The sequence below is a fragment of the Dreissena polymorpha genome, chromosome 4, assembly GCF_020536995.1.
Source record: "Dreissena polymorpha isolate Duluth1 chromosome 4, UMN_Dpol_1.0, whole genome shotgun sequence".
Lineage (NCBI taxonomy): Eukaryota > Metazoa > Mollusca > Bivalvia > Myida > Dreissenidae > Dreissena > Dreissena polymorpha.
The window spans coordinates 105,776,383-105,792,771 of record NC_068358.1 but is presented as its reverse complement, the minus strand read 5'-3'; the positions used below and the strand labels follow the sequence as shown (position 1 = coordinate 105,792,771).

Below are 16,389 nucleotides of genomic sequence, written 5' to 3'. Positions count from 1 at the left end.
ATCACCGAACAAATAAGCACTAAAATGATTTCTGCACTCAAAGCGATGTATTCGTCGGTGAAATCAGCCGTCCGGTTAAACAATGAAATATCCGAATATATCAATTCATACTCTGGTGTTAAACAAGGAGACCCTTGCTCAAGCATCCTATTCATGATGTCCGTTAATGACATTATCGAAAATATTAATTCTAATATTGAAGGAATCATATCGATCGACGATATAAAATTCTTTTTATTATCGTATGCTGATGACCAAGTCCTATTTTCAACTTCACCCACATCAGCCCAACTAATGTTAAATGACATTGAAAACTATTGTAATACATACAAATTAAAAATAAACATAAGTAAAACAAAAGTTGTTATTTTTGAAAAAAGTAACCGACAAACAAGTTTCAACTTCACTTTATATGGTGAACCGTTGGAAATAGTCGCATCATTCAAATATCTTGGTGTAACTTTATTTAAAAACGGAAACTGGTATAAAACAATAAAATCAATATCAGAACACGGTAACAGAGCACTTCATCGCCTTTTTTCTGTTGTAAACCAATATGAATTCCCTACTAAAGAAAAATTAAACCTTTTTGATAAATTAGTAACCCCCGTTCTTCATTACTCTGCGGAAATCTGGGGACATGATTCAGGAAAAGAATTAGAAATTATACATACAAAATTTTTAAGAAAAATCCTTTGTGTCAACAAATCAACAAATCTATCAGCACTGTATGGAGAATTAGGACGATACCCTTTATCAGTGATACGTAAATTACACATATTTAAATATTGGTTTAAATTAATAGCATGTACAAATGATAATCCCATAAAAATAACATACTCATTCATGTTCAATGACGCAGAACAAAACATAACATACAACAATAGAAATTGGGCTTATCAAATCAAATCAATACTCGAGCAGCTAGGTTTAACTTATGTATGGAATGAACAAGAAACCCTGACAGAAAAATCTGAACAAACATACACTTATAATCTTATTAAACAACGATTATTTGATCGGTATAAACAGCACTGGTACAGTGAAATCATTAATTCGTCAAGACTAAACACATACTGCCGCACGAAGAACACGTTTAATACCGAACCATACCTGGATATCATTACAACGAAGAAATTTAAAATAGCACTAACTCAATTCCGCCTATCATCACACAGATTAGAAATAGAACGAGGTCGATACCACAATATTGCACGTGATAACAGAAAATGTAAATTTTGTAATCTAAATGTTGTAGAAAGTGAATACCATTTCTTATTAATTTGTCCATTATACAAAGATATAAGAAAAAAATATTTAAAGTCATATTATCAATCATGGCCAACATTAAATAAGTTTGATATGTTAATGGGAACACAAAATAAAAAAGAAATCATTAATCTTTCAAAATACATATATAATGCGAATTGTTTACGGAACAATTTAGAGACACATTAATTAATCTACGTAGACTAATTTTTTCTCTCAGAATTCGATGAGCACTGATACGTATCGATGTTAAAGTGAAAATAATTTCGCAAAATAATGTATTCTGTGTCACATGATTTTATTACCAACTGTCATTATCGATGTTAAAGGAACATATCTTATGTTATAAATCAGGAAAATATTTGTGTCACATGATTTTATTACCAACTGTCATTATCGATGTTAAAGGAACATATCTTATGTTATAAATCAGTAAAATATTTATGTCGTATCTTATGTTATAAATCAGTAAAATATTTGTGTCACATGATTTTATTACCAATTGTCATTATCGATGTTAAAGGAACATATCTTAGGTTATAAATCAGTAAAATATTTGCTAACTTCTTCCATTGCATAGTTTTCATAATTATTATCTTATTCTCATAATTATTATCATCCATGTCTTTACACGTGTATATTATACATTTGGCTAAAAAGCAATTTTATGCTTAAAAGCTAATAAATGTTGTTGTTGTTGTTGTTGTTGTTGTTGTTTTGTCTAGTGTTTTTGCACTTTGTCAGCCTGTTTTGCAACAGGGCATTCTTAATAAATGCCCTACATTTAATATGATATTTATTTTCTCATTCTGTTACAGCCGATGTCTCAATATATTTTAATTACATAAACGTAGCAGTATTACATCATACAAACGCAGTACAAGTTGCGTTATGGTCGAGATAAAATAGCGTTTCAATGTTTGAAAGATTCTAAATCTTCGAATCTTACTTGCCATTATACGCACTTCCTTAACAAAGATTGCTACTTTGCTCAGAAAATAAAAAGACCAAAGCATAATCACTTTCATGCAGGATAAAACGAGCATTCTTGAACAGGAAATATGGTAAATACACGTCTTCTAAGCAATATTAAATTAACTTTGATAGTCCCAGGTCTAAACACAAACTATTACAATATTACGTTATCATCTGACAAAAATTGCTTTTCTTCCATTAACTCCGCACCTAAGACATGTTCATTTTTTAAACAGATACAAGATCTATTCGGCACGGATAATATCATTGACAGTGTTTAACGTGAACAATATAAATATGTGTGTATTACACCGAATACGTTAAGTTTAAACACACATCAATAGATGGAACTTGTAATTAATATTAGTAAAATCACATTCAAATCGGGACACTGTGAGACGCGTCGTTACAAACTTGTATTGCCAAAATAGCGTGCCAACATAATTGAAAAGCCCGCGAGGTAAATTGGAAGCGCACTCTCATTGTTTATAAGACATCCCGGGTTCGACGAATCCCAGGGCATCCAAATTTTGTTATGAAGCGTACTTTTCTTGTGTTGATTTTTTGTTCAACATTTTTTATTACAGTTTTGTAAGAAAATATAGTTATGTCTTTTTTCAAAAATACGAAACTCTGTGAAAAATTCCAAGAAAATATAACAATAAGGTTGTATTGAATAAAAATCGTGTTATGTCTGTATACCAGAACAATAAAAGTGTAAGAGGGGCTGATATTTCAATTCACTCCTTTTGACACATACATGGTAATACCCAAAGTTCCCTTAAATCTAAATAATAAACAGCATAAGCAAAGACCAACAAGTATTGGTTCATAAGGGGTGTGAGGGGTGGTCAGAATTTTAAGGCTTTCATGTGATTTAAGATGAATTATACTCATATCACATCAAACAGTGTCAATCTACACGCAATTTTTCTAGTTAAGCTGGTAAACCAGTACTTAGCGCTCATGCTTACACAAAGGTAAGGGATAAATGGCCGTATATATTATTTCACGACAAATCCCAAACATGTTTTGTGGATGGTTAAGAAAGTTTATCGCATGATCCTCGGATTTGATAGCTTTCATGGTCATTTCTGTTCAAGTCATATCTGCTGATCACTTAATTGAAACTACCGACACTGACACTTAGAATTTATTTTCACTCAAACTGTGTCAATTGTCAATTAATAATCGACATCAAATTCTCATACGTGGTTCATAAGGGGAAGGGTCAGGGTTTTTAGGCTATTTCAGGTGATTTAAGAAGAATTTCACTCATATCACATCGATTAGTGGTAATCTACACACAATAGTTTTAGTTTAGCTGGTTTACCAGTATTAAGTGCTCATTCTTACGCGAAGGAAAATGATAAATCGATGTATATATTCTTTCACGACAAATCCCAACACGTTTTTTCGACCGTTAAGGAAGTTTATCACAGGGTCCTCGGATTTGATAGCGTTCAAGATGCTTTTCTGTTGAAGTCATGTCTGCTGAACACTTAATTGATAACATCGAAACGGACGCTTAGACTTTAGTTTCACAAAAAACTTTATGGTTTTATAAACAATACAAACGAGTTGTGTGTGTCAATTAATAATCGAAATCAAATTCGCATACGTATAACATACATGTATCTATTATTTAATGCATTAATAATGCATAATAATTTACGTAAACAGGTATTTAAAAGAAACATATCATATTCGTTACAAGTAGTAAATCTTGTTCCAATTTTACTTCTTACGACTTCGTTATCTAAAGCCATTTTAGGCTGCCACACTATCGCTAAGAAGAGACTTCTTTAAACAAAGAATACCATACGGAATTCACACGCTTAACTCAGACAACAACTCGGATGCATTTATCCCCGTTGTTTCAGAGCCCGGATGGTATTTATTCTGGTAAAAGTACAGGAATTAGTACATAGTATAATCTTTCTCGGTTTTTAAAATATATATATATATATATATATATATATATATATATATATATATATATATATATATTATTTTAGTGACAAGTCAGTCCCTTTTTTTAATGAGACAAGCATTAAGTAACAGTTTCAAGGATACCGATTTCTGGGCATTCGTAGCTATTTGCACCAATACTTTATACAGTTAGTATAGTACAAAATACACATAGGTAGTCTTCCACATTCTCCCAATGTAATACAGGTGTTAGTATTTTTATTTTACTTGACATATTGTTTACAAAAGAGATTATGAACATATTCTATCTTTTGCTTTAATTCATATTCTCTGACATGAGCGACATAACACAATATTGGTGTTATCATCGAGTCGAATATTTTAAACATATACATTGAGGTAAAGTAATTTTTGACATTAACACATATATTAAAAATGTAGCTCTCTGTGCTTGCATTGCTAACTTATTGAGAGCTACTGACCATGATTAGGAAGGCGTAAACATGAGCCCCATGTACTTGTAATTAGATGTTATTTTAACTTGTTGTCGTAAAAATTGCCAACGTTTTCATTTTTAAGGCACCACCTGTACGAATCACGATGATTTCGGTTTTAAAAATACAAGATCCACATTTGTCTTTTTAAAAGGCATATGATTCATCAATAAATAAATCGAAAATTGTCGAACTGGTTTGGTCTCCCTGTCCGGTACCATAGTTGCGGGGGACACACTATGTTGTTAATGCAGTAGAAGAAATCCATCCCCCTTCCTGAGAAATTAATCTTAACAAATGATTGTTTTTATTATACAATGATTTTAAAATGTAAATAAACTTGCCATGTAGCCCACTTTTTCGAGACATTAACACATTTCAATGTGATTTATTTTACCAAAAGCTTTTTTAAATCGACTTTTAAACAATATGTGTATTGCATTCGAAGATTGATTTGCGAAGATGTTTAGGCGACATATTTAATTTAACTGTATTCATATGTTTTTCATTTATTTGCAATTGATTGTTTGCATTTAATTGTGAAAATACATGCATTTATATTGGTATCTTGTACAAAAAACTGACACATTTTAATCGATTATACATGATTTTACTGGCAACATGTTATTCCCATGTTAACCAACATATAAATATATGAACAAGGGATTATAAATATAAATTGTGTATGATATGTTGTCATATGTTTTATTCAAAGGCATTTTACAGCGATTCGTTTTTTCGTATCTGTTGAATTACCGATAAATTGTGTCACAATATCCAAGCAGAGTTGTCGTTCCTTGCTCTCACATACAATCTCTACCATCACACGAAAATTCTAACAGATGTTTTTTTCAAGTATTGTATTATGAAAAGTAGTCTCATGTTATTTTATATTTTGAAAATAGTGTATAACATTAGGTTCATAATTTAAAAAATACCTAAATTAAAAAAATAAAAATAGCGACTGTAATATTATTATACCACGCGGCTAGGCTATCATCAAAGTTGGTTATGAAGACAGGGATTTGACCAAGCTATGATGGTTCCAATCAAATCTATGCGCAGATGTTGATTATGTCATATCATAGTATGAACGAATCTGCGCATACTAATAGGGATTTCCCAACAGTGTACGTATCGTGTGTACATGAAGGATTGATGTACATAAGGAAATTATTTTAAAGTGGCTGATGGGGATTTCCTTGCAGTATACATGTCAACTGTGCATGAATACCTTTCTGCTGTACATTACTACTATTACTACTTCTCCACAACTTGTACTCAAGTTGTTCTTTATTTACGGGTATTTCCCGCTTGAAAAATAACGTTCTAAGATTGTTTATACTCGCATTAAAGCTACATGTTGTCGAGAAAATAGAAATGGGTCCTATGGAATGGGCTATCGGGGACAATAAACGTCGCACTTCCTGGCTGATTGTACACTTATCAATTTTTGTTAATGCTGTTGATATACACTGTTAGATTAATATAATTAATTCAAAGAGGTACATGCATTACATAGGGCATACAGTATTTTCGGAAATGGACTGCCAGTATGTTGTTACAGCATTATTCTTTACTGTTTATCTGGGGATTGTATAAGTTCCTTATAATAGGACTTTGCCAAAATGACAATAACGGAAACAATTAAAACATAACAATTAAAACATCCCGTCATAATGCTTTTATGCAATCATTATTTTTACTGAAAATGACAGGTTGAGCATTCCGCAAGTGTTTTATACAATAATAAATAAGATTTTTTGTTTAAATGTTGGGCATGAAACACGAAAGATCGCGGTATAAAACACGGAATAATTTGTTTCTTAGTAATAAAAATATATCAAGAGTATAATGTTTTATTCAATAAATAAAACTATGAATATCGTATCAAGTTTTCAATTATACTCTGCAACACGGAAGATCTTGACACGCGTGTATTTTTTAACTCTTGAAGCTTCCCTAGTTCTTTTAACCAATGTAAATGTTCATATAGCAATGGTCCTCAGCGTTAATTTCCCTTTTGGAAGTCTTCGATAACCACCGCCACCACAAGTTTCTTGTTTACAAACAGACACTTTTTCTATATCTGTATCAATTTTATCTTAAAACAAGAATCACAAGATGGCCGTAGATCGCTCAACTTTGAAATGTTATTTTCAGAGTAGAAATGTTTTGTTTCAAATAAAGTATGCGATGTAACTAACACACCTAAATTGATATAGTTCGGCCCTTTGGTTTCAGAGAGAACTTTTTTTCAAATATTTTAATAAAGTCCATAGTAAAAACGTAACCCTTACAGCGTTTCCAGTTTTGACCCCAGGGTTATGATTTTAAAAACACTTTGAAAAAACAACACAAAATGTTAAAAAATAACAAAGCACTTAGCCTTGCGAATTAAGAAAAAAAGTCATTATACTTCACAAATATATGTAATCCATGTGATTCGTGGATTGTAACCAGGTTATACATTTAATTTTTAACTAAAACATTTAAGTATGTGAAAACACTGTTTTGAACACAATTCAGAGCCTTCCAACAGTATAACAGAGTCTTTTATCAATCTGCAAGACTGTATTGACAAAATAGACGTAACCGGGATAACTGGTACTAGCATTATAGTTAGTGTTTGTTTTTTTACTATTTTTTATTTGTTTTAAGTAATGAACGATATTAATTATAAGGAGTTTATACACAGAATCGACAATTTTCCTTGGAAAACTAGTACTTGGTGTCTATTAGGGGAGATCCAACTAGCGCTCCCGCATTGGCGATCGAAACCGTGACCTCCCGATCGCTAGGCGGACACCACATCCACTACGCCACGGCAATTACCATTGCTATTGCGCCGTTTTAAAAAATCGTATGACCTGATCTGATAATTTTATATGTGGCAACATTTCGAAAGTTGTATTTTAGTAAAAAGACGACATGCGGTAGATTTTGTTTAGTTTCATTTCATAATTCTTCAGATAGTAACAACTCTGATGGCCCTGGTTTGCATTCAGTCGCTGAGTATTTAAATGATACTTTTTATCACATTGAAATTTATCTTACTTTATTAACATTTCTTTGAAGCAAAAGCAAGCAAGAAGGACCTCACAGTCGTCTGGTCTGACCTCGCCAATGCATAATGTTACATCCCTCATCAGTGGATCTACACAGCCCTCCAACATTACCATGTCCTAGCCACTACCCAGAAAATCATCACGAGCTACCTGAATGGTATCAAACTCCGGTTCTCTGTAGGTGACCAGCTGACGGACTGGCAGACGTTGGAGAAAGGAATTTTCACCGGATGCACAGTCTATGTAGTACTCTTCATTATGGGAATGAATCTTCTGATCAATGCAGCCCTCAGAGAGACACGCGGACCAAAGACGGAATCAGGGATCTACCACCTATCCAATCGAGGCTTCATCGATCTCACTCACACCACTACAACACATGTACAGGCGAGATGTATGTTGACTGTCCTGACAGATGTCATGGGCCAGGATGAAATTCAAGGCAGGAAAGTCCAGATCTCTGATCATCAAAAAGGGGGCAGACCGACATATAGATTCACTCTTCAAGTACAGAACGAGGAGATACCATCGATAATGAAAAGCACTATCGATCAGCAATTCACAGCCACCATAGAACATGAGTCTACATGAGATTCATGGGTGGGTGTGATATTGTATTCAACTCACTTAAAATATAGGCACCGGTTTTCTATGTCGCCGATTCAGTGGCTAGCTGCAGAGTATCAATCTAGTTAAAATACCACATCCCCGTTTATCAGTGAACTTAGCCTTCTGATAGTAAGTTCCTTAATTTTCGTGAAAAGTATTTGGTAAGTAACCGTGTCAAATATCATCCTCCTTTCAAAGTAATTTTGTTTTATTAGATTCCCGATTCTTTTGGAATTTGAACTCGTATCAATCACGAAAATGGCTTCATTAACAATATATATATATATATATATATATATATATATATATATATATATATATATATATATATATATATATATTGTTCCGCTATAAAATTGAATAATTTCAATATATGCATACAGTAATTAAATATTAAATAATAGTGTTATTTCACCATGGAATAGGCAGGCGACGAAAAGACGATCCTTTTCTGAATTAAAGATTTCTCATTTTCGCAAATAAATTTTATTACAGTATGTTGAATCCAAATAAAAAATATATAATGAAATCGATCCTGGCCCCGTGTTCACAAAACGTTTTACTGTCATCGAAAATCAATTTTGCATGACATTTAAAATCGTTGTCAAGTGACATCGATGACAAAGTTCGTGTTCACGAAGCTATTAAAAATTGATGTCGTTCAACATCGGTTTTAACGACATCGATTTTTTCGACTTGTTGTGGACGTAAGCGGTAAAGCGGAAGTTGTTTTTTGTTGACGTCTGCTGCAATGATAGTTTAGCTACAATGACTGCTTAGGTAAATTGGTCTATGTCGGAAAAAAACCTTCGTGGTTCAACTAATAAATGATCGGTACGACGAGTTATATTATCGCTTCAAAGGTGTCACACTAGGTGGCAAAAAAGGAACAAACCTGGCAAGAGGTTGCTGATACCTTCAATAGGTGAGTCGCAATTAACTTGTTGTTTTGAAATGTCATCTTACTTTTAGTCTTAGTGAAGTTTTGCTGTAGACAAAACACTCATTTGTTTTGATAGAACTAACACATGCCTGTATAACCGAAAGTAAGAAAATTCGGCATTAATATATTTATTCATTATGTTTCAGTGATCTATGAACAAAAACAAAGTCTGAAAAGTTTTGGCAGCTTGATGTTTGCAACTGAAAATATGTTTTTTTAAATCATTTGAAATAACTACTAGTCACTGAAGTTCTAGGCATGTTTATTCGTCTCAAATAATATCACTAGTATTAGTAGCATCTAGCCTATCAAGCGTCTGTGTGTTTGTGATGATTAAATGTACGTTCTGAAAATGACGGCCTTGTTTAGTCTATTCCAACACTATTATTAGCAATAACAGAGCCCTAATCAACAGATCCTTTCGCCATAATTCCTGACAGTTTCTAGAATCTGGGGTGGTATTCCAGAAGCAACTTAAGTTAAATTTTATTTTTATCCTTATATTAGGAATTTTTCTTAAGTTTTAAATTATGCCCCCCTTCAAAGAAGAGGGGGTATATTGCTTTGCTCATGTCGGTCGGTCGGTCTGTCGGTCCGTCCACCAGGTGGTTGTCAGATGATAACTCAAGAACGCTTGGGCCTAGGATCATGAAACTTCATAGGTACATTTATCATGACTCGCAGATGACCCCTATTGATTTTGAGGTCACTAGGTCAAAGGTCACAGGTGAAGGTCACAGTTACTGGAAATAGGCATTTTAAGGATTTAGCATTGTTCAAACAAGGGAAACAACTACCGTTTATGCATGTTCTTTTGTTACAGCATTTGCCTCCCTTGTAATTTATGTAAATTTTACCAAATGTAAGGCTACCTGAATTTTTGTAATGCATTGTATCAATAAACATCGGGCAAAAATGAAATTAAGGTTGCACCACCACCACCACCACCACCACCGCCGCCGTTGTTCACAGTGACAAAAAACGTATTCACACAATGGCTGCTACTACAACTTATAGCCCATATAGGGGGGGGGGGGGCATGCATGTTTTACAAACAGCCCTTGTTTCATACTGTTATAGTTTGGCATCGAAAATTACATCAAAATAACATCATTATGTCAATGTTTTTTAGGAATACCAAAAAAAAAATGCATGTCTTTATTTAGTAAAGAAATACAAAACATTGTAATTTTGAACTTAAGTGAAATAATTTAAGAAATGAATTAAGATGTTTCTGGAATACGACCCCAGATCGCCCTTTGCATGTTTTTCCTTGGTCTTTCCACCCTAAATCTATTAGCAGATTATATGAAATCATGAAAAGAGGCTACATAGTAGTTTTTATTCAGTATAAGATCTAAATATTAATACGATAGTATGATTAGTCACAAAGTGTGAAATATAGCATGAGTACACATGAACTTGATTGGGGACAAGGGTTGCCAAGTACCCATCACTGGCCCTGGTGATTTGGGTCACCCTACTATATGTCCTGTTACTCTTGGCAATGATTGTTTCTCTATCATACAAACACTTTGTACTAACAACTGACTGAAATGCAATTTTTGAGGAACTTTATGAACTACTTTGAAGTTTCAATTATTCAAACCATGACTGATTATAATGTATATGCATTGCAAGAGAAAAGCCTTAACAATCTGAAAGTCTCAAAATATTTCAGATTAAACTTAAAATACTTTCCACACAGTCCTATTACCAAGAGCAAGTAGTAATTCCTACCCTGGTCTGAACCAACCTGTTATATAATTTATGGAACGCCATAGCTGTCTTACGTTGTTACATTTCGTTCTGTCTTCGTTAGAAGGTATCTTATTATGTCAAACCGTCGTGATATCTTGTCCATATTTGTTGTTGTCTTGTCAAAACACAGTCGTATTATGTCAAACCGTCGTGTTATCTTGACTGAATGTGGTGCTTACTTGTCAAAACATAGTCGTATTATGTCAAACCGTCGTGTTATTTTGTTCAAATGTGATGTTGACTTGGCAAACCACAGTCTTATTATTTCAAATTGCGTGTTATATTTTCAAAATGTGATTTTGACTTGTCAAAATATAGTCTTATTATGTCAAACAGTAATCTTGTCCAAATGTGATGTTGACTTGTCAAAACACAGTCCTATTATGTCAAACAGTCGTGTTATATTTTCCAAATCTGGTGCGGACTTGTCAAAATACAGTCCTATTATATCGAACCGTCGTGTTATCTTGTCCAAATGTGATGTTGACTTGTCAAAAAACAGTCTTATTATGTGAAACAGTCGTGTTATCTTGTCCAAATCTGTTGCTGACTTGTCAAAATACAGTCCTATTATGTCAAACAGTTGTGGGTATTTGTCCAAATGTGATGTTGACTTGTCGAAATACAGTCTTATTGTGTCAAACAGTCGTGTTATCTTGTCCAAATCTGGTGCTGACTTGTCAAAACACAGTTCTACTAGGTCAAACCGTCGTGTTATCTTGACGAAATGAGACGAAAGATAACACGACTGTTTGACATAATAAGACTGTGTTTTGACAAGTCAACACCACATTTGGACAAGATAACACGACGGTTTGACAAGTCAGCACCATATTTGGACAAGATAATACGACGGTTTGACATAAAAGGACTGTATTTTAACAAGTCAACATCATAATTTGACAAAATAATTCGACGGTTTGATATAATAGGACTGTATTTTGACAAGTCAACACCACATTTGAACATGATAATACGACTGTTTGACATATTAAGACTGTATTTTGACAAGTCAACACCACATATTGACAAGATATCACGACTGTCTGACATAATAAGACACCTCCTAAAGAATAAAAAAAGAAATGTAACAACGTAAGACAGCTATGGCGTTCCATAATAACGGGTCACAAAAGTCATGATATCGTATTGAGACTCTTTGTGTTGTTCTAGCCGCAAACGCGACAGAACTAGATGACAGAAACCATAGTAGTCGGATTGACACGGAAGTGCGTTTCAACAGAGCGGTATAAAAGGTCGATATTAAATATTATTGCTACGTCGGTTTATTAAAAGGGGAGATTATGTCTCTGTTTGAAAATGATATTTAAAACAATGTGAGGGAATATAATAACGCAACTTTAACCCTATACCTTGTGTTGTTTCATTTAATTCCTGTCGCTGATGATAATGTTGTTGTTGTTATATATTATATAGTAAATCATCGTGTATTATTTTAAATATTATATGAAAAGGAGACAACTTGATTTATTTATAAATTCAGTATACTATATGAAAGGTACACAAGAAAAATAAACGCACAAGAGCGCGTTTAATCTTTATGTATTGGGTTGCGGTGACATTTGAAGTCTTAGGTGACCTGGGTTTTTCAACGGTACCGGAATAAAACATTATTCATAGGGAATATTTCAAGGCTTTAGAACCTTATGGTACGCATAAGCCTTTCAATATAATCTGCCAAATCAGAAAATATTTGCGGACTACGGTACACATCTAAACTTCCTTGTTCTGCTGATGCATGTACAATTAACAAAAAACACGATATCATTTATCGTGTACGTTCCTTTTGAACTATTGTTCTCTGTCATACTATTCTGATGGTCTGCATTTTAATAATATAGGGTTGCCGTCTCTTTATTGTGAACGTTCCTTTTGTACTATTGAGTTATGTTTGTGCCATTCTAATGTTGTTTTTTTTTAAATATTGTATAGCCGTCTCCGTGGCCTAATGCTTGACGTACGCCTTCGGAGTTAAGGCCTAAAGTAATTCGATTAACTGCTTACTCTTTTAAAGATTCGTGCATTTATTCGTTGATTCAAAGTCAGAGATTAATGAAATATCCGATGCTCGAATGTTTGAGTTTTCATAAACATTGGTTATGGTTTATGCTAATGAGGATACTTGCACGATTTGTTTTTCTTGAATGAAATAATTTACAAAGGAATGCTAAATCGTTTTCGCTTGACAATGTTGCTCCATACCAATCAAACAACTCAAAAGAAAACAACGACGGCACATTTAACTGTTTCAACAACGTACTGTTGCAATTGGATATATTACCGATTGGACAATGATACCGGGCCAAACAGTAGTCGTGTTAATCATTCATCAGTGCGAGTTATGAAAGCCTATTCATCCACGGTCGATCATAAAATATAGCAAATCACAGCATAAATTTGGTCAATTGTTATGATCAATGACTTCCATGACTGTAAGTGCGATAAATGTCGATTGACGATCCAGGAAGGGCGATCATGCACCGTTAAGGTCACTATGAGCAAAACAAACATAAATATAAAGAATTAGAAGTTTTTTTAAGTTCTATGACTTCTGAACAGTAATATAGCACTGAAATGAGTATTAATTTTAATATATGAAATCATTTTGAATTGTATTAAGTTTTAACAATATGTAAAAGTAAAATTTCATAAAAATTAAATTTTTAAATGCAAAACAGACATAATACTATCCGAACGTTCATGATAAAAGATGAAGTTAAATGTGTAAATCAAATATATAAAGATAATTGTAGTCATGCAACATCGAATTAACGGTATGAAATTAATTTAAACTCTTTTCATCCTAAACAAAACACACAGCATAGTTTGCTTATTGCGATGAACAGAACGCAGTCGAAAAATACATACATAACTATTATAATAATTAGAGAGTATGGTGTTGAGTCTGATATTTACTGCATTCTTGAAAACTGTTAAACGCCCAATATGCTGTTGCCTTGCAGGTAAACACTATATATATGTTTTATCCTGATGCAAGTATAGCATTGCACACGTTCTCCAAGCTAGTTGTCATAATGTACTCCCCGTTTTCGTCACATTTCCACAGGACTCGCACGTACGTGTGGAAGAGATCTCTGATGACATGCGGGGCACGTGTCATATCCACGTCGCCTTTCAGCATCATAATAACAGGCTTTCCTACGCGAAATGCAACGTCGAATTCATTGAGGCAATACTCGCTTTTGACAAAATTGTCCGTTAAGAGTAGCATTACAGCTGCTGATGACTTGGTACATCTAATAGTCTCCTCCAAAATGCTTTTGCCGACTCTGAAATCTTTATCGCCAAATGAAATTACGTCTTTGTTTATTGGAACCAATCTACGCAGATGACCGTCTAGATGTGGATACACATTGGTGTGCACGAAGTTTTCATCTTTACTTGAATATTGGAGAAAAACTAGGAAATCTAACCGGCCGTCTTCTACTTTGGTGATGGTATCTAATCTCTGACGTGTTTTCCTCCTGTGTTTTCGCCTCGTTATTATGATGTAGGCGGAAGCAAAACCAGTGACACAAAAAAGCATTGCGATACCAACAGTCACATAAATTGTTATTTTAATTTTTAAAGGCTTTTCGCACACGTCCTTTAAGTATTTTCGAATAGTTTGATTGACGTTTACAAGGTTCTCGTTTCCATTTCGGCAGTTTAGATGATCATAATCAAGAACGTGTTCATGTTTTATCATCCATTCAATAGTAACATAATCCTTACATGCAGAGCATGAAAAAGTGTTTTCACTAATTTGAACGAACGTAGTATATGGTAAGTTATCTAATGTAGCTTGAGTTGTCGCATCTAACACTGTCAACATATTTCCACGTAAATTTAAGACTTCAAGTGCCGTTAGGTGCTTACACTTAAATGTAATTTCAGTGAGCCTGTTTTGAGAAAGGTCAACGTGAACTAGGAGAGGATTGCTAATAAATATTTCATGTGGAATTGTTTTAATATCGTTATGCGAAAGATCCAAGAATGAAAGGTAATTATAGCTTGAAAACAACCGAGCAAACATTTCAGTATGAGTTGTCGCCATTTTTCCAAGCTTGTTCTCGGATAGCAAAAATGTTTTCAATCCAACTAAACTTGAAAACGCTTTTTCGTTCAAAAATTCAATTCCGTCTCGTGAGAGATCTAGCAGTTCGAGGTGAGTTAAAGCTTCTAAATTGGCTTCTATATCCATAATGGGCCAATGATTTTCGCGCAAATAAAGGTTCTGTAAGACAGATTGTCCTCGGAGAATTATATGTCTTACATTTTCAATATTTCGGCCATTTTTATCTCCACACAAATTGTTTAAAAGCAATGTCTTTAGAGACTTCGATAACGGCGTTGTACTTAAATTGAATGATTTTGGCTGATCAATTCGTATCGATGAAACGAGGCACCATATTATATGTTGAATACGGGATTTATCAGCATAAATGCTACTTAAGTCGAGAATTTCTAGACTAGATATGTACTTATCACTAAATTGATGATCGCTTACGGTCCTATTAACAAGCTGAAAACCTGACATGTTAAAAAATTGCAGATACGGTAAATAGTGGAATAATTCGGAAAAATTATATTTTCCTATGACCGTATTAGAAACATCTAGATACCTAAGCTTTGTATGAGCTAAGGCCGCCCACATCGAGTTGTCAAGCATAAAATGATCGGAAGGTTCTAGGTTGCCTGATGTACTCAATAGCAGAACCTCTAATTTCGGAAGGGGTGCGATAACTCCTTGGAATGCTAGTAAAAAGTATGAATACCATAGACGGAAACATAAGCTCATATTCAGGACGCGAAGATTCGTTAACCCCCTGAATGTACTACGTGACAACAACACTGCACGTATTCCATGAAAATGAAGTTCTTCAAGCGATTCAGCCCAGTCAAAACATCCTCCGCCAAGACTCAAAACGTCAGCATCTTGAAAATTCGGGCCTCCAACAAATGTCAGACGCGTAGTGCTTGAAGGCATTGTACACGTTGAAGAAAAGAACGCTCTACAAAGAAGATAGATCTTCACTTCTGACACAGACGAGTTAACAGCCAGAGGTCCCATGCTTAAGCACGATTGCTTGTCACATTCGTTAACTTCTCCAAACCCCGAAGCAAATACAAGTCCCATCACAAATGAGAGCCTCCATAACGTTAACATATGTTTTGTATTCATGTCTATGTCCAAGTTGTAGCTTGCAGATTGTCTATTTTAACAATACAGCAGTACAAAAAGGCTAATCTAAGGTTTTTTAACCGCTGTTACACCGAAGCATATAAACCTAACACAATGATTGTACTAAATCCA

The 16,389-nt window shown here is 34.0% G+C and overlaps 1 protein-coding gene across 1 annotated transcript; it reads right to left on the bottom strand.

Moving 5' to 3' along the window:
- Positions 1 to 13,834: 13,834 nt before the first annotated feature.
- Positions 13,835 to 16,164, bottom strand: LOC127877204 (toll-like receptor 5). The gene has a single exon (XM_052422878.1). The coding sequence runs from the start codon at positions 16,144 to 16,146 to the stop codon at positions 14,056 to 14,058; it is 2,091 nt and encodes a 696-aa protein (XP_052278838.1). The 5' UTR covers positions 16,147 to 16,164; the 3' UTR covers positions 13,835 to 14,055.
- Between the last annotated feature and the right edge of the window lie 225 nt (positions 16,165 to 16,389).